Here is a 25,408-nt window from a genome sequence, read left to right as displayed (position 1 = left end):
GCGGGCATGAAAAAAAAAGTGCCTTGGTGGTGTTTACAATATAATTTCCAAAAGGGCACAATTCAATACCAGTGACTTTAAAATTAGTATTATTTTAATATGTATGTTTAATGCTGACACATCTACTTGAATATATTTATAGTATTAGTATTTATTTTACATTTTAAAAAGTATTAATCTGAAATAAAAAACACTAGTCAAAACACATTTTGGTGCCAATTAAGAAAGTTCGACGATATTGACATCTATATCAATATCGTCGAACTGCGATATTGACATCTATATCAATATGCTTTCATTAATTAAGGGAAAAGCATGATGCAATAGCCAAATCTCAATAATTTTTCAGGACATTTTTAGTGCTTTATGATGTTAACTAATTTTTATTATTATTATTATTATTATTATTATTATTATTATTATCACATCTACTTGAATATATTTATAGTATTAGTATTTATTTTACATTTTAAAAAGTATTAATCTGAAATAAAAAACACTAGTCAAAACACATTTTGGTGCCAATTAAGAAAGTTCGACGATATTGACATCTATATCAATATCGTTGAACTGCGATATTGACATCTATATCAATATGCTTTCATTAATTAAGGGAAAAGCATGATGGAATAGCCAAATCTCAATAATTTTTCAGGACATTTTTAGTGCTTTATGATGTTAACTAATTATTATTATTATTATTATTATTATTATTATTATTGTTTTTGTTGTTATGTAGCAAGTGGCACCGCAAGGGGTCGCTGTAGTCCAAATTGGGTCTAAATGAGAGCATGTAATAAGCGCGTAAGTGCTCACCAAGAGTGAAATTGTTGGTGAGTGATTCTTTTGTGTGTGACTGCTTTGAACTTTGATGCTTTGTGTGTGTGATGTGGATAGCAATTATGTTAGTTTTAATAACTTTTTTGTATAACAGGACTACATGAGGCTTTGGTGCCAATTAAGATTTACCCGACGCAAGAATTGTCGTTCGGAAGTTTGTAAAGCAGAGCTGTGCACAGGTATAACTTTTTATTGTTTTACATGCTTTTCAGTGTTGATTAAATAAGTTTTTTTTTAACTGTTTGTGATTGTAAATGCTAGCTGGGCTGGCAGGGTTGTGAAGGGTGGGCTAGCTTATTTTTGTATTTTTTTTGTCATGGGGCAGATGCCACGGACTTCCGGGTTTTACACATCAGCGCCTTTTCCGGCCACTGCTGGCCGCCTTCCAACACTCGCGCCCCCCAACCGCGCGCTCCGGCTCATTGGCGGGAGGACGTCTCTGTTATCTAAAATGCTTTGGACACAGACACTACACACTAGCAGCCTCGCACCCGTCGACGGGAACGCGCAACGAAGCGCAAGTACTGGGACGTGACCCACACTACGCAAACCGCAAACGGAAACAAAGTTGATGGGTGAAAAGTCAGAAGTCCCGCCTCCTCTGTGGCATAAAATTCATTGTTTATGGATTGTTATTCTCAAGTGTACTTCCCTTTACAATACTGATGCCCGATTGGCCACAGTGGGGCCGATCATAGGGCTTTGCTGTTTGCAGTGCCAGGTGCAATTTCGTTTTTTGATTTTTTTGCGTTGATGTGTTTTTTTGTGCTAGAGTATCACATTTGTTTTTATAGTGCAAGTGAAAAGTATTGTGGATTTGCGGGTTTGTCCGCCACGTGTGTATTTTGTTTAGACCTATGTGAAGGCTCACTGTCCATGTTCGAGCCACTCAGTACACAACTTGAAGGGAAAGTAGTAAGTACCTTTTTACATGCCAAATTGTCAAAAATAAATGATGTGACTTTGTCTGGCTCCTGATCTTTGTATGAAGCACAGCACTATTATTATTATCATTATTATTATTTAACAGTTAAAATCCGGGACATAATGTAATTAGGACAAAGTTTATTGTTAAATAGAAAATTGTCATTGTCTGGATTTTTTCCCCTTAAATATAGTGCACAAAGTAATTCAAGATTATCACTCCATGACCAATATTTTAAAACATTTAAAATCTTTAGTAGTGCAATATGAATTCAGGGAATTCTAAACAAAAATTAAAAAAAAAATCTCCCTTTTAGTACATTTTTCTTTTTCTGAAATGTTTTAATAACATTTGCAATAAAGTAATTAAACCAATGATTTGCAACAGGTGTGTCGGGATCCAGATGACGTGGGACCTGGTTGGCTTGTCCGGTCTCATTGCCACCATGAGATTGGCCAGAAAAGTGTCAGAAATTTGTGTTTTCAGTCGGTCTTTCTCAGCTCTCTTTCTTCCAATTTGACCAACTGTTGTTCTTGTACGTGCCATCCTGCTGCCAGCACTGTATGAAAGATCCGGAGAGATACCATCTTAGTACTGTGTGTTTGTACTACATAGTAAGGATACCATTGTGTATGGTCCAGTATGCCAGTATTGTGTGATGAGGTTCATGACCAGTGAGGCACTATTGTGTATTTGAACAGGAAATATGCAAATTCAGCTATTTTAATTATGAAATTCATTATTGGACTAAAAAAGAGAATCAATGTAAAGCATGAGCCATAATATAATGTAATTATTAGATTTTTATTTAACTCTTCACCTGCAGTCTTCTAATCTTCTCCTGTTTTTTTTTTGTTTGTCTTGGATTCACATTTTTGTTTGTAGTAAGAATATAGGGGTTTTTAGTTTTTTTATTTTGTTTGTTGCGTTTCCCTATTTCTCCCTCTGACGTCTGCACACATTGTGCTTACTAGGGAGTGGGAAGACTGGGGGAGGACAAAAGTAAAATAGTCTACTTCTTGGTGTCATTTAGACCAACCAAAGGGTAAATTTGGAAATTGGAAGGGTTTTGGTAGGATTTGCAGTTTGACTTCAGCGGATGTCTCAGAACTGTCTAATTTGGGCATACTGGTATAAAATGACCTTTATGTAGGCCCGCCCTAGTGCAAAGAAATATGTTCTTTTTTTTGCATTGCACTTTTCTTGGTGTGAAAATAAAAGTGTTATTGACTGTGTTTTGGGTTGTTTTTGAGGTAACAGTGAAGCTGTTATACAAGTACAAGAGTGCACACCTATTGTGATAGGCTGATAGCTAAATTCATCAGTGTTTTGCCAATAATATAAAATAAAACAATCTTGACAGAATTGTGAGGAGTACTTATACTGTTAGTCCAGTAACGTCAATGTTATTGTACAGTATTACGTAATACTGCAGTGTTATTGTTGTCGGGAGTTGCATACATGACCTAAACAAGTGCGCAACGTACATTCCGTTTGCGGAGCCTGATTTAACCAGCCAATGGTCATTCAGGGCGTGAAGCCACGCCCTCCACTTACAAATACAGTAAACGGTATGCCGCATTCGCCATTTTGTGTGTGGAAAAGCCTGGGGACATTCACTATTTAAGACGCACGACATAAAACTATTTTAGGTTTGTTGCAGAATAATATCACCAGCGTCAATTCAAGTCTATATGAACGTGGTTTGTTGGTTTCATACCTCGAAACCAGCGCCACAACAGTGGCCCTTGTCATCACCTGACATGGCGGACTTGAACGCCCATTTTAGGACGGGACACAAAAGTGACGTAACACAAAGCGAACCATTACTTAACCAACTTTTCGAGCGTGCGCCTGGGACACTTAACTTACCGAGGAGGAGTAAACGGTAAACTAAACGTGGATGCGAACAGTGGCTGTTCACAACCTGCAATAGTAGAAGTAGCTTCTAATTGATGCATGCAGACTTTTAATTTTTGCTATTTGCGCTTGACAGCATTGTTCACATAAATAAGATTACTATATGCATGCTTGTCTCAGTTTGTGCTTTTTACCGTGTATTGGTTGTTTTTAGAGGGATATAATAATGTAATGTTTGTTTACCCTGCTATATTCAGTGCAATATGGCTCTGAGGAGTGTCACTCGTCTGCTGTGCAGCACCCCAAAATGTGCAGCTGCCAGTGCGTGCCGAGCCCAGGGTACAACTGCTGCCGCCACCTCCATACTTAATGGTAAAATGAAATCATGGGCTATTTTCCTAAGAATACAAAATAGTTTCGAAAAAGGATACAATGGACATGTTTAATGTGATGTATATTTTCCCAATAGATGCTGAAGTCAAAAAGGCTGCCAAGGGAAGTATGTAATGCTTGGAGTTCAACCTGTTTTGCCCACATGTGACAGTGACGTAACGGTTGAGCATGCGTATGTTCTGACCCTCAGCCAAGGTGGCATTCAACTGGCGAGACGCTCTGGACTTGGAGGGTCAGCTGACAGAGGAGGAGGTGATGATCCGGGACTCCTTCCGCGACTACTGCCAGGAAAAACTCATGCCCCGCATCATCATGGCCAACAGACATGAGCGTGAGGGAAAACGCACAGAAGTAGTAAATTTTCCACGCTCCCTTTAACATCAATATATCAGCGTTAAGGTGATTGTATTTCCTCCACATTTTACAGATTTCCACCGCGAGATTGTCTCCGAGATGGGAGAGTTGGGCGTCCTAGGCCCCACCATTAAAGGTACTCAAAATGTCCCAATCTCATTGCCATGTGTTACATGTTCCCACATTCTGCCCCCACCATGCAGGTTACGGCTGCGCGGGAACAAGTTATGTGGCATACGGCTTGATTGCCAGAGAGGTCGAAAGAGTGGACAGTGGCTATCGCTCAGTCATGAGTGTGCAGTCGTCACTGGTCATGCATCCCATCAACGCTTACGGCACAGAGACGCAGAAGGAGAAATACCTTCCCAGGCTTGGTGAAGACTTGACTTTGTGTAGATAAACGATGTACTTTGTATGTATTCTGACCTCTGCATATTGTGTGTGTGTGTGTGAATATTCCAGCTCGTGGAGAAATCCTAGGTTGTTTTGGCTTGACGGAGCCCAACCATGGCAGCGATCCCAGCAGTATGGAGACCAAGGCCATATACAACCCATCAAGTAGTACCTTCACTATCAGTGGAGCCAAAACATGGTGGGTTGAAAGTAACATGTATCAATTTTTTTTTTTTTAGCTTCTATGAATCGTGGACATGTTGGATGTTGATAACTTGACATCTCAATACAGTATGTCTTTTCTACGGAAGAGTGGAACAGCCAATGTGGAGTAAACAATTTTGTCGGGCAAATAAGTACATTCAAATGAAAATCGCAAGTACAGTACATTTAAACAAATTTTAATTATGTTCAAATGTGCTTGTAGGCTAAATGCTATAAACTTAGCATTTCCCCCCCGCAATGCCACAGGTTATTGACTTACAGTATTGACTACAATGTACCTAATATGTTAAACAATTTAGACAACATTCTTTATTCATACTTTTTAATTTTTTTGAATTTATGTATTTATATTATAATTTATTTGTAAAGTGTCTTTGAGCCTTTTGAAAAGTGTTATACAAAGAAAATGTATTATTATTATGTTCGAGGTGAATCATTTGTTTGTCGTTTTTTTCCCCCATCATGCCGTAAGTTGCACATGTGGAAGTCAATAACCCCGTGGCATGATGGGAAAAATAACAAACTGAAATCACGCATTGCATACATAATTAAAAAATCATAACAATTAAGAATAAACAATGCCTGCTTAATTTTTTTTAATGTATTGGTTTAATACAAGTCAAATGTGAAAAATTTGCATTTTTATAGATTTGCACATGCGCAAGTAAATACCCAATGAGATTATGGGAGCGAATGCTAAGTTTTTAGCATTTAGCCTACAAGTACATTCAAGCGTATTTGCAAGTATGTTCAAACGTACTTGTAAATACATGTATACATATTTCCATATACATATGAACATATTTTTTAATATGTTCCAATGTATTTGCCAGTCAGAATTGTTTACTTCACATTGGCAGTTTTACACGTCTACTTTTCCTCATAGAGCAGTCTAAATACAATGACCTAATTATTCAAACATTTGAGACATTGTGGTAATCGATGTGATAAACAGTTGCTTTTTTTAAAAAAAAATATTGTTGTTGTCAAGCTCTTAGTGAACTTGTCAATGCTAACAGAAACTCTGTTCATGTTCCTCTTCAAGGATCACCAATTCCCCTGTAGCAGACATTGCGGTGGTTTGGGCCAAGTGCGAAGATGGAAAGGTGCGCGGCTTCATCCTCGAGCGTGGAATGAAAGGTTTGGCAACCCCGAAGATAGACGGCAAGTTCTCGCTGAGGGCCTCCGCCACTGGCATGATTCTCATGGACGAAGTGGAAGTACCTCAGGAGAACCTTCTGCCAAATGTCTCCGGTCTGGCCGTAAGTACATCTTCTCATTTGTTATATGAGGTCATCTCCAAAATAGTTAACTTCATTTCCTGTTCACAATGTAATGTCTTCATAAAAATGATATTGAGTGATTAACAGTACCTAATGAAATGGCCAGTGAATGTTGGGGCCCTGTTGGGGCCCGTTGTCACCAGGGTCCCTTCGGCTGCCTCAACAACGCTCGTTATGGCATCGCCTGGGGAGCTCTGGGAGCAGCGGAATTCTGTTTCCACGCAGCGAGACAGTACACTCTGGACAGGTACTTGTTGTCCCTCCATGTCCTCAAGAAGAACTTGTACTTTGTATTTCACTCTTCACACGATGTGAAATATTTCCATGCTCCAATCAGAATACAGTTCGGGGTGCCACTGGCGAGAAATCAGCTTATGCAGAAGAAGATGGCTGACATGTTGACGGAGATCACCATCGGGTTGCAGTCGTGTTTGTCCCTGGGAAGGCTTATTGATGAAAATAAGTAAGTTGTCTCGGGCGTACCAAACGGCAAGATGTCATTTCCAACGACGCGCTTGTTCTGGTTCAAATAGAGCAGCTCCACAAATGATTTCCATGCTGAAGAGGAATAGCTGTGGCAAAGCTTTAGATATCGCCAGGCAAGCCCGAGACATGCTGGGAGGCAACGGAATTGCGGACGAGTACCACATCATCCGTCATGTACTGAACCTGGAGGCTGTTAACACCTATGAAGGTAAGTCAATTGTTCCTGCAAGAGAGGGGGGGGGGCAGCTAGTAAGTATGTTGAATAATATGATGATGACTTAGCTTCTGGTTCCAGTTGCTGCAGTGGTTGCGAAACAATTGTCCAGTCTTTTTCTGTGCATGTGGCCAAGGTTCCATTTCTCCATTGTAGTCCCTTTTATTTTCAAAAGCTACTTGCACTTTGTATAGATTTTATTTGGACAACTGTCCCATTCTGTAGTTGAGTAAATAAGCACCCGCACATCGATAATGGGGAAATATGGTTACAATAGCAGTACTACTGTATTAGCTGCAGCAATGTGCATCCGCCACTTGAGGTCAGCAGCGTATCTTATACTTTGTTTATGGTCTGCTGTTCAAAAAAATGGTATTGTAAATGTGTTTTGTCTCTTACCAGGAACACACGACATCCACGCCTTGATCCTGGGAAGAGCAATTACTGGACTGCAATCGTTTACAGTCGAAAAGTAAAACTTTTGAGAGGTTGAATGAGAATGCCTACGAGGGATTATTGGATGTCAAAACTAGAGCACTTTATTGCCATTTGTGCAGGTGCTTTAGTTTGTGGATTATATTACGAATAGAGGGTGTCTTAAATGTCACTATGGGCTGCCTTTTTTTTTAATATTTTCGTTTTATCATTCTGTCAGAGATGTGATCATCGGTATTTGACCGATTAGGGGCATCGTAGCTCTCAAATGCTAACAGGAAAAACTTCTTGCCGGACAGCGATTTTAGCGACGCTGCTCCAATAGTCGGGTTTCCATCCAAATGTTTTGACATTAGATTGCGAATTTTGTGAAAATGTGCAAAACGGACATGCGACTTATGCACGTTTCCATCCACTCTTCTTTTGCGAATAAGCACCGTGAGATGACGTTGTAGTGACGGAACTTTGGGACAATGGGGAGTTCCAGGTGGGAATGTTGGTTTTGACGGACTGAACAGAAGTAGTTTGTCTTGTTGGCTTCCCTCCCGCGTGTAAGTGAAGTGTGTCGTTACATCTAAAATGGCATTCATGTTTTTTCTTTAATTGTAAAAAGAATTGTGTTGATTCAGCTCCCCAAACATATCTTACTTTATCGTCCGCCATTTATTGTGACTACAAGCGTGCGTGTGACGTAGTATCGGTCAAAACGTGCGACGTATATCTGATCTTGTAGTCGCTTATTCGCAAAACCTTTTTCCATCGCCAAAATGTGCATTTTCCTTTTTTCCGATAGGCTTAAAAAAACACCCCCTCCAAGCGTAAAAACTTTTTTGCAAATTTTTTTCGAATTTGAAGTTGCTTTTTCGCAATTCTTGAAAATTCAAACAAAAATAGGTGGATGGAAACCCACCTAATGTCAATTGGGGAGTCACAGGAAGTGACTTACAGAAACTGTAAAGCCCAAGCAACACTGATGGCCTCATGTCTGACAAAATACCTGAAATGATGGGGGGGGGGCGTATACCTGAGAGGAAGCATATAGCGCCTTTTGGGACCCGCTGTATTCATTTTCATTTGTTTTTGCTAATCGATAACCAATCGCATTGGGTCCAAGTTGGATACTGAATAGTATTTGCCCAGTTAAAATGCCTGAACATAAATACTGTAATTTATTTGAGATGTTGCATGAAAAGGTTGTCACAATATTTTTTCTAATGTTTTATTCTAACTTTAAATATTGCAAAACGAGGGTGGCTAAGATCTTCCATTAGAAAAGCACCAAATAAAACTGCTATCCTGCACATCCTGGTCTCGTCTTACTTTTTGCATTCAACTCTGCATACACAAAACTTTCAATGTAGAAACCGCAAACGGGGCAAACAACCTTACTGTGCTCTTTGACTTGAATACGAAAACTCTGAACTATTGCTCCAAGTCTATAACACGATCAGCAAGTGACCAACTCTAAAAAGAGGAGGAAAGAAGTTGCCTGTGTGACTCTGAACGCAATCTAGTCTGTCACATGTTCATCTGTGCCGCTGATGGCAACGCTGGGGAGGTTGTCTCGAAGACTGGCCAGCACTTGGCTGGCTTCCAGGAGCTCACTGTGGAGCTTGGTGCACGTATCCAGCACGTTGTTCAACTCCATCAGCTTCACCTGCATCTCACCATTGTTCTCTTCATAGACTTTGTACAAGTCCTGCTTCATTTGCTGGCACACCTCCGTCACCTTTGGCAGGCCACAGGGGTGGGAGTCTCATTAGGTTCGCAGGTAACCACAAAAGCTGTAAGCTTTTAATATATATTTTAAAAAATCCTCTACCTTGTCCATCATACTGTGCTGAAAGCTTTCAATTTCTTTCTCGTCACTGGTGCGGCGGTTGTGAATCTTCTCCACCAGTTCCTGCGCTCTTCTTGTGATGTCATTGGAGCTGCAAGCACAACGCAGCCATCAGTATGAAGAGCAAACTTGAGATGACAGCTACACTTTTAACTCATTAAAAGTAGGGCTGCAACTAACAATTATTTCAGTAAGCAATTAATCTGTTGATTTATTTTTTTCAATTAATTTAATTCGATCTAAAAAATAATATATTTTTAAATTTCCGTTTCAAATCGACTGAGCACAAACTTGCTTACTTGTTTGGTCTGCAAGTGAGGAAAATAGGCAAAAATGTTGATAATTGTTTTCCAAAGTAAAAGCAACTTGTTTTATTTTAGTTCAAAGACAATTGGTCCGTTTTCATGGATGACTACAGAAATTGGAGAATGTTTACTGTTGAGGAGCTGAAATTCCAAGCATTTGGACAAATTTCTGATTAAAAAAAGATCTATACACTTCAACGTAAAAAATATTCATCAATGTATTTGATAACTTTTATTGTCGATTAAAATCGTTGCACCTCTAAAAGTAACCACCAGTTGAACACACTTGTGGATTTTGAATCAAAAATGTTTAGATATTCTTCAAAAGTTCTTATCTAAACTTATACTATGAGCTATTCAATTGACTTGGACTGCTTAATTTTCCATTTAAAAAAAAGAGAGAGAGAAATTGGGGTGTTGTAAGATTAGTGTAGGCTATGTGTAAAATAAACTGGTAAAAAGACATCTAAACCATAAAAAAAATAATTGTGGGTCTTCATCTCCAATCGTTGATCAAAATATATGGTATCAATATAGGCCCTATTTCGTTTATTATTCCCATCCCAAGGTCTAATTCCACCAGAAATCCCTGGCCAAAGTGGCTAAGGGGTGTAAATCTGAACACATGAGTAATTCTCAATTGGTTTCAGTTGTTCAGTTCAGTTAAGTGGAGCTGAAAAGTGCCTTATACGTACCTGGAATTGTCTTCAACATCATTCATGCTAAAACTGGCCTCTGTGTCTTCAACCTGTACCAAAGACAATGACAGTAGATCAGCATTGGCACTGCGAAAATATGAAATCACCAGCATGTCGTCATTGTGTTGTTCCAGCATGTACAACACAAGTCAACAATACCGGTGGATATACAGTACTACTGATACCCGGGCACAGCAAAATAACCAATTCTTAAAGGCAAAAAAAGTAACATTTCACCTGATATTCTGCCATTTGTTTGTCCTCGTCACATCCTTCGGTCTGGGTGGAATGTGAGGCGGGTGCTTCTTCAAAGCAAAAGTCCATTGTGGTAGCTTTGACTGTAGTGGTCCTTTGGCGTTAATGTCAAATATTCTGGAGTCTAGCTCGGATGCTAACACACGCTATGCTAGCTCAAGTTTTAGCTTCAAACGTGTACTCTTTAAAGTGCACGTTATATATACACGTCGAAACATACAATATGTACAAATAGTTTATGAAGAAATTACATAAATTAAAGATTATCACGCAAATGCTGTTATAGAAGTGTTTACCATGCCCGTGAATAAGAAATTACTTGGGCGCGAGCTGCTAAAAATAAATAAATCGTATCTGCTGCTTTCGTCGTTTTTTTTTAAACATATATTTTAAACGAATTGGTTTGATTGTTTTATTTGTTCGTTTGTTATTATTTACACTGCCAGAAGTCTGTTATGCTTTATCGCCTGTAGATGGCAATGTTTGGTATGTATGTTTGTATGTATGTACTGTATATATATATATATATATATATATATATACTGTGTATAAATCTCTCTCTCTGTATATATATATGTGTATATATATATATATATATATGTATATATATATATATATATAGGGAGAGAGAGAGAGAGAGAGAGAGAGAGAGATTTATACACAGTATATACAATACTGTATATCCATGTCAAAACTGAAAGTTATTGCTATAATATGATTATTATTTTCCTACTATCTCAGTGAATGACACAATACAGACACGTTCTTATTGTCTGTGGTGGATTAAGTGGGCTAATCTGTGTGAATGTGAAGGGAAAAGAGGTTTGCTGATTGGAAGTATAATCCCGTCCTTGCTCTCGCTCACTCTGTGTGTGCATGTGCCATGTAGCCTGCAGTCTGGATTATTCAAGTGTTGAGGACGCATGGGGGCGGAGAAAGAAATCTGATGTCTTTTCTTTTTGGTACAGAATGAAGCAAGAATGAGAAAACACTGTAAAGAAACATCTGAACCTCCAACAAATGCCAAAACCTATATTCTGGAAAGGTGGGTTTAATTTTGTTTCCCTATATTTTAACCTTGACTAAAGATATATATTTTTTCCCTTCTAGGCGGGCATGCACCTGCAAGATTTATTAGGAATTTGCTGATGTCATTTTGATGTTTCCTACTCTGGGAATATGGGCAGCTTTGACAATAGACAACAAGAAGGGGGAGATCCTTTCCAGTTTCTTGTCCAGGATGTGGAGCCTATGTATGAGGAGTACAAGCCTCCTTCAAGGGACCTGGTCCAGCTACCTAAATCAGTTTTTTACGTGTTTGTGGCTGCCGTGGTGGTGGTCGCTGTAGCTTACGCTATTGTGGGACATCTCATCAAAGACCTCCTGCTGGATATCACAGGTAATATGCCTCAATGAAAGTCAAAATGACATCCATTTCTGTTTCAAGCTGCACAGAAACAGCTCATAAGTCTCCTTGTTAGACTCCCCATTCCCCAATAAAAAAAAAAAGGTTTGAGCACAACTTTGCTCCAAGATAAAGTCTAGGTTGTAGTTTGCTGTTTGCTCAAATTCCAACTGGACTAGGCTCCAGCTCTTCGCTATCCTGAGCAGAATAAGCGGTGTAGAAAAATGAATGGAGGGAGATATTAACCTACATGAACATTTCCTGGCATATCTGGTCTCTATACAGTCTGAATTAGAAAACTGCCGTTGTACTCTGAGGTCTCAATTCAGTGAGCATCATTTTTAGTGGCTCTGGCCACTTATTTCTAAAGATGAGAATGCAGAAGTTTGGTGATGTACGCTGACTCATTAAAAGCAGGAGGCCGTAGATAGCAACTTGACCGCTTAAAGAGTAAGTCAAGTCAAAGATGTTCATTACAGTATTATACTCAACAAAAATATAAATGCAACACTTTTGTTTTTGCCCCCATTTTTTATGAGATGAACTCAAAGATCTTCTTCCACATACAAAATATCACATGAGTGACTCAGAAAACCAGTCAGTACAGTACCAGTTTCCTCAACACTGGTGATGTCATCTGCTGTCGACAGCAAGTGGAAAAATGACTTTTTATAGGTATTAATTCATCATTAAAAATAATGTTATCACATTAACTGCCATTGACGTCTATTGACGTCAAAAATTCATTTGAACTATTTCTATTAGTTTAACATTTTTTTCCCACTTTTGTTAACAAGAGTATGAAAACCTAGAAAAAATAATATTGTACATTTAGAACAGATTTAGAATTTGTGATTAATTGTGAGTTAACTATTGAAGTCATGCGATTAATTACAATTAAAAAATAATAATCGTCTGATGCCCCTAATTTTTACAATCTTTTCTTAAAAAAAAAAAGATTATTAAAAAAAAGTATAGGATTTCATACTCTTGTTAACAAAAGTGGGGAATTTTTTTTAAACTAAAAGAAATAGTTAAAACGATTTTTTGACGTTTATAGACGCCAATGGCAGTGAATGATTTAATTATAGACACAACAGTATCTTCTTCCTGTTGAAAGCGGCTCAATGAGTCAAGTATCCTTTTAATTCATGTTCCACAAACGCGATATTAATCAGGAAGAAAATGTTTGACGTTACCTCCCCTTCAATGCTCCCTGCCATCACTGAATAGCGTTCATCACCTGCCATTTGTCATCTGCCCACAGACTGTTTACTGGGTCCAGTTGACGAGGACGTGAAAAAGGATGGCGTAACAGAGGGGGTCAGCCCACTCCAAATGCCCCCTTCACTCAGCCACTCACACCCCAATGCCTTCCACGTGTGGGACCAGGATGGCGTTATCATCCCCATGACACCCTCTTTAGAGACGCCAACGACCAGCCCACTGATGGCGGTCATTCCGTACATACCCTCCTTCTTTCCCACTAACTTTACCAGTGGCAGCCCATCCTACAATCAGCCAATCCCAAAGGAAAGTGATGCATGAAGGAATGTCTTTGGCATATTGGAAATGTCTATTTACATGTACATCTCAACTTATAACCACTCCAACCCCTGAAATTATTAGAATGATTGCCTCAATATTATGGATTTTATGATCATTAGACGTTTTGCTCATTAAGTGACATCAAGCTAATCTCTAGAAAATCTTATTGCCATTGTTCAAATATTTGCAATTGTTATATTTTCAGAAGTTGAAGTGGGCATTAGTACAGATGTGCACACAAATGTTGGTGGCAGTTGATCACGATTATCTAAAATTAAGTGACATTAATCTATTTTACATCAACTCATTCACTCCCAGCCATTTTCACTGAAGCAACCCCCTTCGCACCCGGCTGTTTTATTGGATTTTGACTGATTTTGCAAGGCCTACAGAATATTGTGTTCTATTGCTATAAAATCATGGGACCTACCAAAAGAGTCCCTTCGTTTTGCAGCCATTAGCATTAGAATATAGCTAAGTTTCATCATTATTCAAAAATCTGTTTACAACACTAAGGAAAAGAGCTCGTTGCAACATGGCCCTGGTTGCTCTCTTATACTCTGCTGCCACCTGTTGGCCGTTTTTTGTAATACCTACATTACAAAGTGGCTTTAAGCGACCTCTTCAGGTCAGAGGCTGCCTCAAAGCCTTCAGTATGCTCTAGCATAAAAACTTAAAAATCAAATATGTTTTTGCAACCATGGCAAAATTTAAATAGAACGTTTTTATATGTTTTTGGGAGCGAATGAGTTAAATGGGAACAAACATAATATTAATAAAATGTAGACTCATTTGCTCCTTGCAAACTATGTACATAAGCCAAGAAATATTCAAGCAGACGCTGAGGATTTATTCATTTTTCTAAGGATCATGTTGGCACCTTCTTATATCCTGCATTTTTTTTTTAACTCTATGAATACACAAAATCTGGTTCTTCTGTCCAATAAAGGTACCCCAATAAAAAGAAGAGAAAAAAAAGTTGTCTGCTGCCAAGCTAACAATAAATGAGACAACGCTTTCAGATGGTCCGTCTGCAGTGTGAGTCCAGGCCGGAGTGGGTGGAGCCACAACCAGTAAGCGGCAATCGTGTGATTGGTGCAGTTTGATGCCAAGTGTATATCTGCTACCAAGATTTAACATCTAAAGAGGGTGGAATTAATTCAATTAGACGAGGTCAGCGCTGAACACAAGGTGACAAGGTGATACCTTAAATGGAAAAGTAGATTATCCTAATCAGGCAAAGGTGGATGCGGTACCACATACTGTATTCTACAGTATTAGCGATTGATCTAAAAATAACAATTTTGATCATTTATGGTGTATACTATGTATTTTGTGTAGGCCCTCTTATCTTTTTAAGTGGTAGTTCATTTATTCATATCACACATAAAGTTCATTTGATATGATGCAAAGACCACATATACAATGACATCATAAACCATTTTTTCTTTTTGTTGTCACATTTAATCAGTGGAATAAATAGTCTTCAAGGTCACACTGCTCATGGCACCAACATGGGTGTCTACATTAAGTAAAGGATATAGAGATTAGGCAGAGAAGATTAGAAGAGCAGTTTAGCCTTAATACGGCACCGTTTTCTTACTTTTGAGCTGTGGAATTAAAACATCGGACAACATTTGGAGATGATGCGCCTCACACACACTTATTCGCGCAAGGGTTGCATTGATTAGTCTGCTATTTCAAGGACAGATAAAAAGCATGAAAAAAATATTTAATTAAATACCCCCCTTGATAAATCATGAATTCACTGTGCCTAATCACTTTTTGATGTTAATTTTAACTGATGACACTAAAGACTGATTACCTTCAGACCTGTTAAATCAAGAAATCACCTAAACAGACAAAATTATGTGGGCCAAAAGATCTTTAAAAAAAATGCAACAAAATGCCATGATCAAAAGAAATTCAAAAACACAGGAGAAATAAAGTAGTTGACATTTCTCAGTCTGGAAAGAGTTACAAAGTTATTCCTAAAGCTTTAGGACTTCAACTAATTACAGTGAGAGCCATTATATACACCGTAAATGTAAACGTTCCCAGGAGTGGCCAACCTACAGAAATGACCCAAAGAGCACAGCAATGACTCATCCAGAGAGTCACGGGCAAACATCTAAAGAACTGCAGGCCTACCATACATATATTATTTATAAACAAAATAAATGTTATTGGCCCAAGAAATGATCCCTGGGGAACTCCACATATTATTCATTTGACTTCATTTAAATATACATACTATTTTCTATTTGCTAGATAGTCAGTTAGCCATAAAGTTTTTCCTCTAATTCCAATGTTCCATACCTTTTCAATTTTCTTATCAGTATATTGTGATCAATCTTATCAAAGGACCTTTGAGGTCAATGAAGACCCCAACTATGCGATTTCATCTTTATTGTTAAATGCATATTTTGTCCTGTCCTGTGAAAAACATTTTGGGGATGTCTGAATTCAATTTCATTCCAGAAACTGTGTGTGTGTGTGTGTGTGTGTGTGTGTGTGTGTGTGTGTGTGTATATATATATATATATATATATATGTATATATATAATCACATGACAGCAACAATTTGCTCTCTATAGTAGTTGACCTATTATATCTAAATCCATATTGCTGCTCGCTCATTATCTTATGACACTCAATGAAATGAATAATCCATTCGCAAGAAGTTTATCAAATATTTTTGAGAATTTAGACAGAATTAAAATTGGTCTATAGATAGAATATTCTGTACAGTTAGATAAATAATTCTGAACTGCTTCCGATAATGTACATGGCACAGTGAATGAGATAAAAGTGTGTGCTCAGCACACGAGGAGGCGTGTACTGTATAGTCATGGCTTTACATCACAGGGATTAAGCGATCCTCACCTGTCCATTTGTCACACTTGACAACTTAACCAGATTTATGGCTGACCTCGGCAGGCGTGGCGCCAACAGGCTTGTACCCACGTTGATCGGACTCTTCAACAATCACAAAAAAACATGAGGAAAATAAACAACATAGCTGCAGGTGAAATTGACTATTTAACTGAATTTGTGAATGAAATAGCTGCAAATATTCAAAGAAAGAACGGTGTTAATTACTTTGTACTATAAATGAAGCCTGTTGCCCCTGACAGGAACAGCCATTGGTGGACTGAGTTTATCCTTTGTATCTGTGCCAATTTGCCAAATCCTTATCTGTCTTGCCATGTGGAGGCGAGCAGAGACCATGAAAAGAGATCCTGGCATTAGTTAGCACAATGATATCCTGCATAATGCACCTAGAGGGACATTAAGTTGTACTCTATTAATCACAAAAAGTTCGGAATATTCGGCTTTCGTGTGAAATTGCAGTCTTAACGCTTACAGGTGAGCTTCAGGAAAAAAGGTGAGCCGTGATTGGTTGTTACCTGAGCAACTGTGACGTTATTTTCAGTCAACAGCAAGTGGGAAAATGGCCGCCCCTGAGATGGATAAAATCAGGTGGATTTCACATCTTTACTCATATTCCACAAATGCAGTATTAACTCATTTACTGCCATTGACGGCTATAGACGTCAAAAATTAATTTGAACAATTTCTATTAGTTTTACATTTTTTCCCACTTTTGTCAACAAGAGAATTAAAACCTAGGGGAAAAAATATTGTACATTTAGACCACATTAAAAAAAAAATGGATTAATCATAAGTTAACTATTAAAGTCATGCGATTAATTACAATAAAAAATTTAATCGCCGGACGCCCTAATTTTTAATGATCTTTTCTTTTTTGAAAAAAGATTATTTAAAAAAAATAAAAGATCATTAAAAATTAGGTCATCAATCATACAAGCGTATGAAAACCTAGAAACAAGTTTTTATTGTACATTTAGAACAGATATAAAATTTGTGATTAATCATGAGTTAACTGTTGATGTCATGTGATTAATTACAATTAAAAAATGTAATTGCCTGACGCCAACATTTTTAATAATCTTTTCTTTTTTGAAAAAAGATTATTTAAAAAAAAGAAAAGAAAAGATTATTAAAAAATAAGTCGTCAATCGTACAAGTGTATGAAAACCTAGAAAAAAGTTTTTATTGTACATTTAGAACAGATATAAAATTTGTGATTAATCATGAGTTAACTGTTGACGTCATGTGATTAATTACAATTAAAAAATGTAATTGCCTGACGCCAACATTTTTAATAATCTTTTCTTTTTTGAAAAAAGATTATTTAAAAAAAAGAAAAGAAAAGATTATTAAAAATTAGGTCGTCAATCATACAAGTGTATGAAAACCTAGAAAAAAGTTTTATTGTACATTTAGAACAGATATAAAATTTGTGATTAATCATGAGTTAACTAGTGACGTCATGTGATTAATTACAATTAAAAATGAAATTGCCTGACGCCAACATTGTTAATAATCTTTTCTTTTTTGAAAAAAGATTATTCAAAAAACAAACAAAATAAAAGATTATTAAAAATTAGGTCGTCAGGCAATTAATTTTTTAAAATTGTAATTAATCACATGACTTCAATAGTTAACTCATGATTAATCACACATTTTATATCTGTTCTAAATGTACAGTAAAAACTTTTTTCTAGGTTTTCATAATCTTGTTAACTAAAATGGAAAAAATGTTAAACTAATAGAAATAGTTAAAAATAATTTTTGACATCTAAAGCCATCAATGGCAGTGAGTGAGTTAATCACAATGACATGTTTAGACTAGTGGGGGCACCTTCAACATATTGTAAAGAAAATATTTGGATTGATTTCGCTTTTCAACTTCGTTATACTGCTCACAATTTGACATCACGAGAATAAAATGACACCTAATAACTCATCAACATTGTTCTCAGAGCAAAGTAGCCACTGAGCTTAGTATCGCAACACTAGTCAGCAGGTTGCAATGAAAAACGGGAAGAGTCATAGAATGGTATGGAAGTGGATGTCCTTAATTCGTCCGTCCGTCCGAAAACTCATTCACTGCCATTGACAGCAATAGACGTCAAAAATAAATTTTAATTATTTCTATTAGTTTAACATTTTTTCCCCCCATTTTTGTTAACAAGAGTATGACAGCCTAGATTTGGGGGGGGGGGGCAATTAGAACAGATATAAAATGTGTTATTAATTGTGAGTTAAACTAGTGAAGTCATGCGAATATTTACAATTACAAATTGTAATCGCCTGCTGCCCCTAATTTTTAATCTTTAAAAAAAACTTTTTTTTTTAAATCTTTTTTTTTTTTAAAGAAAAGATTATTAAAAATTAGAGGCGTCAGCCGACTACAATTTTTAATCGTAATTAATCGCATGACTTCACTAGTTAACTCATGATTAATCACAAATTTTAAATCTGTTCTAATACAATAAAAAAAATCTATGTTTTCATACTCTTGTTAACAAAAGTGGGGAAAAAATTAAACTAATAGAAATAGTTCAAATGAATTTTTGACGTATATAGCCGTCAATGGCAGTGAATGAGTTAAGGTTCATCCTGAACCTTCACTCAAAAGGTGAATAGACGTGGATATTTAAGCACACAAGATAAAAACATTTCTTCATCGTGAATATATTTATTTATTTACCCGCGACCCTTGTGAGGACAAGCGGTTAAGGAAATGGATGGATGGATGGATATATTTATTTAAATAAGCTACTTGAACAATAGCCATTTCGCTAAGGGGCGTGGCCTGTCTGCAAGTGTAACTGTAAAGTAGAGACCAACTCACCCACAAACCTTTATAAGAGCCAAATCTGTTTACATGCCACCTGTAATGACATGCATACCTATAAGTACATAAGAGAATTAAGGCTATAATAAGAAGAGTCTATACATAGAGCAATTAGTTTATCCAGTCAGCAGGGAAGACGCTACACCGAGGCTTGCCCCTCCAGCATTTTATTTGATATTCTAAAATACTTATTTATTTTTATATTTTTTTTTCAGTCAAGCTTCCTCCCCAACAAAAGATAAAAAATCATGGAGCCTTCTCTGCCACTCATTATTCAAGCACTTAATCACCATTATCTTGCATACCTTCACCAGAAAACAGATGACAAATAATGCAAGTCATATTTTTGTTTGGTCATAACAGTAGAAATGAAATGTGTTTACATTCAAAAACAGTTCAGCAGTTGAAATCGGTCTCAATGGTCATTCATGCGGAACCCTTGCAGCCTGAGAGCAAAGGCAATTTATTTTCAGATCAATTCAGGGTTCCATTCATCTTTTTAAGAAGTTTGATCTGCTACAAAACGTTTATTCTTTCTACATAATTAGATTGTAAAATGTTATATATATATATATTTAAAAAGAAGATTAAAACCTTTCCAAATTTGGACGCAAAAGTGAATCTCCTTTGTCATCTATTGGCTATTCCTTGATGAAAGCACCGTGCGATAGAGAGAGGTGCCTTTAGCCTGGTAGAAGGTGAGTATCATCTTGTTCTTCGTGACTTCTGCATGAACAAAGCCACCGAGCGTGGACGCCTTGCCGGTGAAGAACTTGACGGAACCTTTGGGGACATGGTTCCAATGGCGGACATCCGGATCCAGGAAGTTTCCAGCGCCGCTCACTATGTAGCCCAAACCAGACTCCTCAATGTACTGCAAAGGAGGATAAGGGTTTGAGATCAGGAGTGACATTTGATTTAAAGTGGAAGCCAATCTTATCTTATCTTATTTGATAATAATAATGTTATATGTGACCTCACTAGTCTAAACATGACATTCTCGTTAATATTACAACTGTGGAATATGAGTTATTAACTCATTTACTGCCATTGACGGCTATAGACGTCAAAAATTCACTTTAACTATTTCTATTAGTTTAACATTTTTTCCCACTTTTGTTAACAGGAGTATGAAAACCTATAATTTTTTAAATTGTATTTGAACAGATTTAAAATGTGTGATTAATCGTGAGTTAACTAGTGAAGTCATGCGATTAATTACGATTAAAAATTGTAATCGCCTGACGCGACTTAAAGATTATTAATTCATTCACTGCCATAAATTATTTAAAAAAAAGATTATTAAAAATTAGGGGCGACAGGCAATTACATTTTTTAATCATAATTAATCGCATGACTTCACTAGTTAACTCACGATTAATCACAAATGTTATATCTGTTCTAAATGTACAACAAAAATTCTAGGTTTTCATACTCTTGATAACAAAAGTGGAAAAAAAATTTAACTAATAGAAATAGTTCACATGAATTTTTAACGTTTATAGCCGTCAATGGCAGTGAATGAGTTAAAAATTTGGGGCGTCAGGCGATTAAATTTTTTAATTGTAATTAATCGCATGACTTCACTAGTCAACTCCCAATTAATCACAAATTTTATATCTGTTCTAAATGTACAATAAAAAAATATAGGTTTTCGTACTCTTGTTAACAAAAGTAGAAAAAATGTTTAACTAATAGACATAGTTCAAATGAATTTTTGACGTCTATAGCCGTCAATGGCAGTGAAACAAGTCGTTTTTATCCATCTCAGGGGGCGGCCATTTTGCCACTTGCCTGAAGATGACATCACAGTTGCTCGGGACTCAGGCAACGTCCAATCACAGCTCACCTGTTTTCTGAAGATGAGCTGTGATTGGTTGTTACCTACCTGAGCAACTGTGATGTCATCTTCAGGCAAGTGGCAAAATGGCCGCCCTGAGATGGGGGAAAAAAAGGCTGGATTTTGCTGCTTAACTCATATTCTACTAAGGCAATATTAACCAGAATATCGTATTTAGACTAGTTGGGCTGTATGGAACACATTATTGTCAAGATTATTATTATTTTTCTTCCTGGAGTTACCTGTAGATTGTGGTCATGGCCACAGAAGTAGGCAGTGGCGTTGTAGTTAAGTAGCAGGGGGCGAACCCTGCGCAGGAGGCAATCGGTGGGCCCGTGTTCGGACACCGACCACACCGGGTAGTGACCGGCCACAAGGAGGAAATCGGCCTTGGACTGAGCCATCCTCTCTTTCAGCCACATCACCTGCCGGTTGGCATCCATTGCACTCGAGGGGCCTCTGGGCTTCTCGTCCTCAAAGTCCAGAGAGTTGCCACACAGCATCACCGTGTCAAGCATGATGATGGTCAACGTCTTGTCCGTGTTGGGGATGCGGAAATCTAGCTCATAGTAGTAGGAAGGGAAGTTCCTACAGCAAAATTTAAAATCAACAACCACCTTCCGGTTTATAGACTAAACCACTAAATCCTGGGGAAACACAGTTTCTATGAATCCCAAGTCTAGTAATGAATTTTTCACAGTCTACTAGCACTCTACAATGATAGAATGTTGATACTGCAGCCAATGACATCTCGTCAGGGGTCGCCACAGCAATGCTAAAAAGTTTGACAGCCACTGGGATAATTGATTCTACAAAATATTCCATGGTGACAACCCCTTAATTACAAATTTTGCTGACTCCCCATGTAAATGTATACATATTTTTTTAAATAAGATTTTTACACTATTTTTAGAATTATAACAGCTAAATGAAAAGCATCTAATATTACAGAACTCCTGATAACGATGGGACAAATGAACTCATTCACTGCCATTGACGGCTATAGACGTCAAACGTTCATTTTAACTATTTCTATTAGTTTTCCAAATGTTCCACTTTTGTTAACAAGAGTATGAAAATCGTTTTAAAAAATTATTGTACATTTAGAATAGATATAAAATTTGTGATTAATCGTGAGTTAATTATTGAAGTCATGTGAAAAATCAGGGGCATCAGGTGATTAAAATTTGTAATCGTAATTAATCGCATGACTTCACTATTTAACTCACGATTAATCACAAATTTTATATGTGTTCTAGATGTACAATAAAAAAATATAGGTTTTCACACTTGTTAACAAAAGTGGAAAAAAAATTAAACTAATAGAAATAGTTCAGATTAATTTTTGACGTCTATAGCCGTCAATGGCAGTGAATGAGTTAAAGAACAGAGCATTCTGCATGTGGCCCTCGGGCCATACTTTACCAACCCATTGTGTAACGAAAACAAACAGATTTAAGCTTTTAGAGACGAAACAACATATGACAGTACATATAAATAAACACTTATTGTAAATACTGTATTTATGCTATTCCATTGAGTGTTTTCTATTATTAATTCCTAAATGCCATAAGAAAATAATTAAAATAGAATACGATACATAAAATATCAGGAATATCGATAGTTGATGGTCTAGGATGAATTAAAACTTTGCCCTAATGCTTATTTATAAACACAAGTTGAGTGAGGGCAGATGCAGCTTGCAATTTCTCTCATTTTTAAAAAATCAGTAACTGCAGTAGTTTACATGTATAATTTTGGGGGTGGGGCAGTACGACAGTAGAGATTTCTTTGCTTTAGCACATGCGTTTTAGATTCATTACAGACTAGCAGCGGGACAATTGCAAAATTAATATATATTTGTATTTATGAATAAATAAATAAAAAACTCCTTAAATGTACTTGGTGCAAGTCTGATTCATTCTGTTCCCCATTGGGCACCTTTACGTGAGCACTTTGTAACTTGCCTGGCAACAAGTGACATGTTTGGAAAGATATTTCTGTTGAACTGCATTGATGCATCTCCTTTAACGTTTTATAATCAAATGCAAATGATTTGTCTGAGGGCTTCAATGTTAAAGAACTGATGTTTTTCCTAGTATGAAGCATAAACTTTTCGTCCACGCCTATTATCTTATAGACAGCACTCAGGTTGTAGCAGGATGGAGCATTTGGTCAATTAAAAGGAAATTTCAGTTAATTTCACAATCTGTAACATACACTGGACATTTTGTTTTGTCAAAGCATACCAACAAAACATTGGCTTTACTGGTGTCATTTTTTTTTGCAACATAAATCCCATTAGTCCATATACAGTTTTTTTTTTTTTTATTTCACACATTTTGAGTTTCATTCATTCTTTGCTGTATATTCTCAAAGGGCCATCAACCCTTTAAAATGAACTGAAAATGTGTAGTCTTAAAAGAGATTCTTACCATCTTGCCGATTTCTGTGTGTATTCAATCTGGGCTTTGACGTTCCCTGCATGGTCATGATTGCCAGCGAGAACGTACCAGGGGACATTGAGGGGCTTTCCTTTGTACACGGCCTCAAAGGTGTCCTGTTTTTTTTTTTCCAATTCAGATAACAACCAATCAGATCCAGTAACTCTCAAGAAATTATTTTCACATACAGTAAGGTTTGTCAGCGCATTCCATGTCTCATGGCCTGACCTTAAATCTCGGAGACTCCACTTTATCCACACCTTTAAAATAGAAGTTATCACCAAGGGCCAGAACAAAGTCCGCTCCCATCTGCTCTGCTACATTACTCATCTCATGAGCCGTGGCCCTTTGCACCATAGTCATGTATGGGGGGTAAGGCACACCTCCCCAGTCTCCCAATGCCAGGAACTTAATGGAGGTCCTGTTAGCTGTCAGGAAAAAACAAATCTTATCAAGAACTTTCAAAAGTGCCTGTGACTGTGCGGCTATACTTACCCTGACCCCCATCCAGGTCTTGGAAGGTAGCAGGATAGCAGTAGGCTGCAGGAATTGCAGCAAGCACAAAGGCAACCAGTATCGGTGCCATCTTCAGAAATGTCAAAAAAATAAATCAAACCAGATCAGATCATCATTGAGCAGCAGGCGTTAAACAACAGCCATCAAGTTAGAAGCAAAACATGCACAAGCAAAAGTCAAAACAGGAAAACAAAGGTGCAGTTTTTCAAGCTCACTGGGCACGCCTACACTTCCTGTACCATACTTTCGCTCTGCCTACAACAATATGTTGACTTTACTGCCTCACGGTGTCTTGGGGTTGCTTGCAGCCTAAACTTGACATGTTTCAACTGGAGCTGATCCACTAATCACAAATATTTTGAGGCAGATGGGGTTAGGAGGTCACGCATTTTCAGTCTATTCAAGCACATTGCCTGACGTAAGCACAAACTTGCATGCGAGGAGCGTGTCAAGTTAAGAAGCAGATCGAATAACTCACAACTGATAAGCGGCGTGGATAACCTCAGGATGGGACCCTTTGTCCAGATATTCCCCCTGCTCCTCCTTTTTATCAGCTGAGCCACGCCACAGGGGCATGACCATTGCTCACACGCTGACTGTCTAAAACCAGTCTTGGGATTGGAGACTGACCTAGACCTTGTGATTTACAATGGTTATTATTGTCGCAAGGCTGTCCAGACGCCATTATTTCCACTTCACTATTCGTCCTTCTTCTTTTTTGTCAATTTTAGTTGCACTTCCATCTTTTTGAACTTTGGAATCACACACGTTGCTCTCACAAGTATCAAAGTCAAGGCTGGAAGGACCAAAACTGCCAAAAATAAAAATAAATCAATGATGAAATAAATGACTAAAAGTGAAAATAAAAACGGATATCAAAAATATAAATACAAAATTAAATAAATATAAATGGAAATAAAAACAACAACAAAAATATATCCCTAAATAAATAAATAAAAGTAAAAATAAAAAAACTGATTCAAAAAATAAAAGTCGAAATACAAAAACAAATATAAATAGAATTAAATATCAATCAATAAATAAAAACGCTCTGCTCTCACATTTTTATTTCATGCTGCAGACGCTGTCAAGTCGAAACGTTATTCAAACGAGGGGGCGGGCCTAAGAATGTCATGTGTTGGGCTCCGCTGTTGCAAACTGCCTGAGGGTGAGTGGGTCAGCGAACAAGGAAGTCTCGCCGCCGTCGCCGGCTTGCACGGAGAGCTCCAGAAATGGACGACTATCTTGTCCACTGTCACCACAACTTGCAACTTGAGTTGCTCGACAACAAGTCGTGAAGACAGCGGACAAGATATTGACTTCCTTGTTCGCCAACCCCGCTCACTCGACCATTGAAAGGCAGTTTGCAACGGCAGAGCCCAACCCAAGACACGCTTAGGACCGCCCCCTCATTTGAATAG

General features: G+C 37.5%; 4 protein-coding genes across 8 annotated transcripts; 2 read left to right on the top strand and 2 right to left on the bottom strand.

The window, feature by feature from the left end:
• The first annotated feature begins 719 nt into the window (after positions 1-719).
• Positions 720-8,709, top strand: LOC144054791 (glutaryl-CoA dehydrogenase, mitochondrial-like). Of its 3 annotated transcripts, XM_077570086.1 has the most exons (13): positions 720-833; positions 935-1,019; positions 3,883-3,997; positions 4,095-4,124; positions 4,209-4,349; positions 4,446-4,508; positions 4,576-4,746; positions 4,835-4,964; positions 6,036-6,252; positions 6,417-6,520; positions 6,611-6,736; positions 6,807-6,967; positions 7,376-8,709. In XM_077570086.1, exons 3-13 carry the CDS (start codon positions 3,889-3,891, stop codon positions 7,447-7,449), a joined length of 1,326 nt encoding a protein of 441 aa, XP_077426212.1. In that variant the 5' UTR covers positions 720-833; positions 935-1,019; positions 3,883-3,888; the 3' UTR covers positions 7,450-8,709. The 3 variants fall into 3 exon arrangements, with proteins under 3 accessions (XP_077426212.1, XP_077426211.1, XP_077426210.1); XM_077570085.1 differs by lacking the exon at positions 720-833 and having other exon boundaries at positions 857-1,019; XM_077570084.1 differs by lacking the exons at positions 720-833; positions 935-1,019 and adding an exon at positions 3,599-3,653.
• Positions 8,565-10,859, bottom strand: syce2 (synaptonemal complex central element protein 2). The gene is made up of 4 exons (XM_077570089.1): positions 10,489-10,859; positions 10,249-10,301; positions 9,231-9,339; positions 8,565-9,137 (listed from the first exon to the last, which is right to left on the bottom strand). The coding sequence occupies exons 1-4, from the start codon at positions 10,573-10,575 to the stop codon at positions 8,919-8,921; spliced, it is 468 nt and encodes a 155-aa protein (XP_077426215.1). The 5' UTR covers positions 10,576-10,859; the 3' UTR covers positions 8,565-8,918.
• LOC144054793 (uncharacterized) lies at positions 10,417-14,522 on the top strand. 2 transcript variants are annotated; one of them, XM_077570088.1, is made up of 4 exons: positions 10,417-10,476; positions 11,475-11,551; positions 11,617-11,905; positions 13,179-14,522. In XM_077570088.1, the coding sequence occupies exons 3-4, from the start codon at positions 11,686-11,688 to the stop codon at positions 13,457-13,459; spliced, it is 501 nt and encodes a 166-aa protein (XP_077426214.1). In that variant the 5' UTR covers positions 10,417-10,476; positions 11,475-11,551; positions 11,617-11,685; the 3' UTR covers positions 13,460-14,522. The 2 variants fall into 2 exon arrangements, with proteins under 2 accessions (XP_077426214.1, XP_077426213.1); XM_077570087.1 differs by lacking the exon at positions 10,417-10,476 and having other exon boundaries at positions 11,393-11,551.
• Positions 14,523-19,612: 5,090 nt separating this feature from the next.
• On the bottom strand, positions 19,613-24,989 carry acp5a (acid phosphatase 5a, tartrate resistant). 2 transcript variants are annotated; one of them, XM_077572166.1, is made up of 6 exons: positions 24,466-24,989; positions 23,967-24,057; positions 23,700-23,899; positions 23,463-23,587; positions 21,270-21,615; positions 19,613-20,061 (listed from the first exon to the last, which is right to left on the bottom strand). In XM_077572166.1, exons 2-6 carry the CDS (start codon positions 24,055-24,057, stop codon positions 19,822-19,824), a joined length of 1,002 nt encoding a protein of 333 aa, XP_077428292.1. In that variant the 5' UTR covers positions 24,466-24,989; the 3' UTR covers positions 19,613-19,821. The 2 variants fall into 2 exon arrangements, with proteins under 2 accessions (XP_077428292.1, XP_077428291.1); XM_077572165.1 differs by lacking the exon at positions 24,466-24,989 and having other exon boundaries at positions 23,967-24,440.
• Positions 24,990-25,408: the final 419 nt, after the last annotated feature.

Source organism: Vanacampus margaritifer, chromosome 7, assembly GCF_051991255.1.
Source record: "Vanacampus margaritifer isolate UIUO_Vmar chromosome 7, RoL_Vmar_1.0, whole genome shotgun sequence".
Taxonomy (NCBI): Eukaryota; Metazoa; Chordata; class Actinopteri; order Syngnathiformes; family Syngnathidae; genus Vanacampus; species Vanacampus margaritifer.
This window is presented reverse-complemented; position numbering and strand designations above follow the sequence as displayed.

Coding starts and splice junctions, on each gene's coding strand:
- acp5a (XM_077572166.1), bottom strand. CDS start 24,057: ATGGCACCGATACTGGTTGCCTTTGTGCTTGCTGCAATTCCTGCAGCC. Junction 23,900..23,966: donor AGACCTGGATGGGGGTCAGG/GTAAGTATAGCC, acceptor TTTTCCTGACAG/CTAACAGGACCTCCATTAAG. Junction 23,588..23,699: donor TGGAGTCTCCGAGATTTAAG/GTCAGGCCATGA, acceptor AAAAAAAAACAG/GACACCTTTGAGGCCGTGTA.
- LOC144054791 (XM_077570086.1), top strand. CDS start 3,889: ATGGCTCTGAGGAGTGTCACTCGTCTGCTGTGCAGCACCCCAAAATGT. Junction 4,509..4,575: donor CCTAGGCCCCACCATTAAAG/GTACTCAAAATG, acceptor CCCACCATGCAG/GTTACGGCTGCGCGGGAACA. Junction 6,737..6,806: donor AGGCTTATTGATGAAAATAA/GTAAGTTGTCTC, acceptor TGGTTCAAATAG/AGCAGCTCCACAAATGATTT.
- LOC144054793 (XM_077570088.1), top strand. CDS start 11,686: ATGGGCAGCTTTGACAATAGACAACAAGAAGGGGGAGATCCTTTCCAG. Junction 11,906..13,178: donor CCTCCTGCTGGATATCACAG/GTAATATGCCTC, acceptor ATCTGCCCACAG/ACTGTTTACTGGGTCCAGTT.
- syce2 (XM_077570089.1), bottom strand. CDS start 10,575: ATGGACTTTTGCTTTGAAGAAGCACCCGCCTCACATTCCACCCAGACC. Junction 10,302..10,488: donor AACAAATGGCAGAATATCAG/GTGAAATGTTAC, acceptor TCTTTGGTACAG/GTTGAAGACACAGAGGCCAG. Junction 9,138..9,230: donor AGCACAGTATGATGGACAAG/GTAGAGGATTTT, acceptor GGCCTGCCAAAG/GTGACGGAGGTGTGCCAGCA.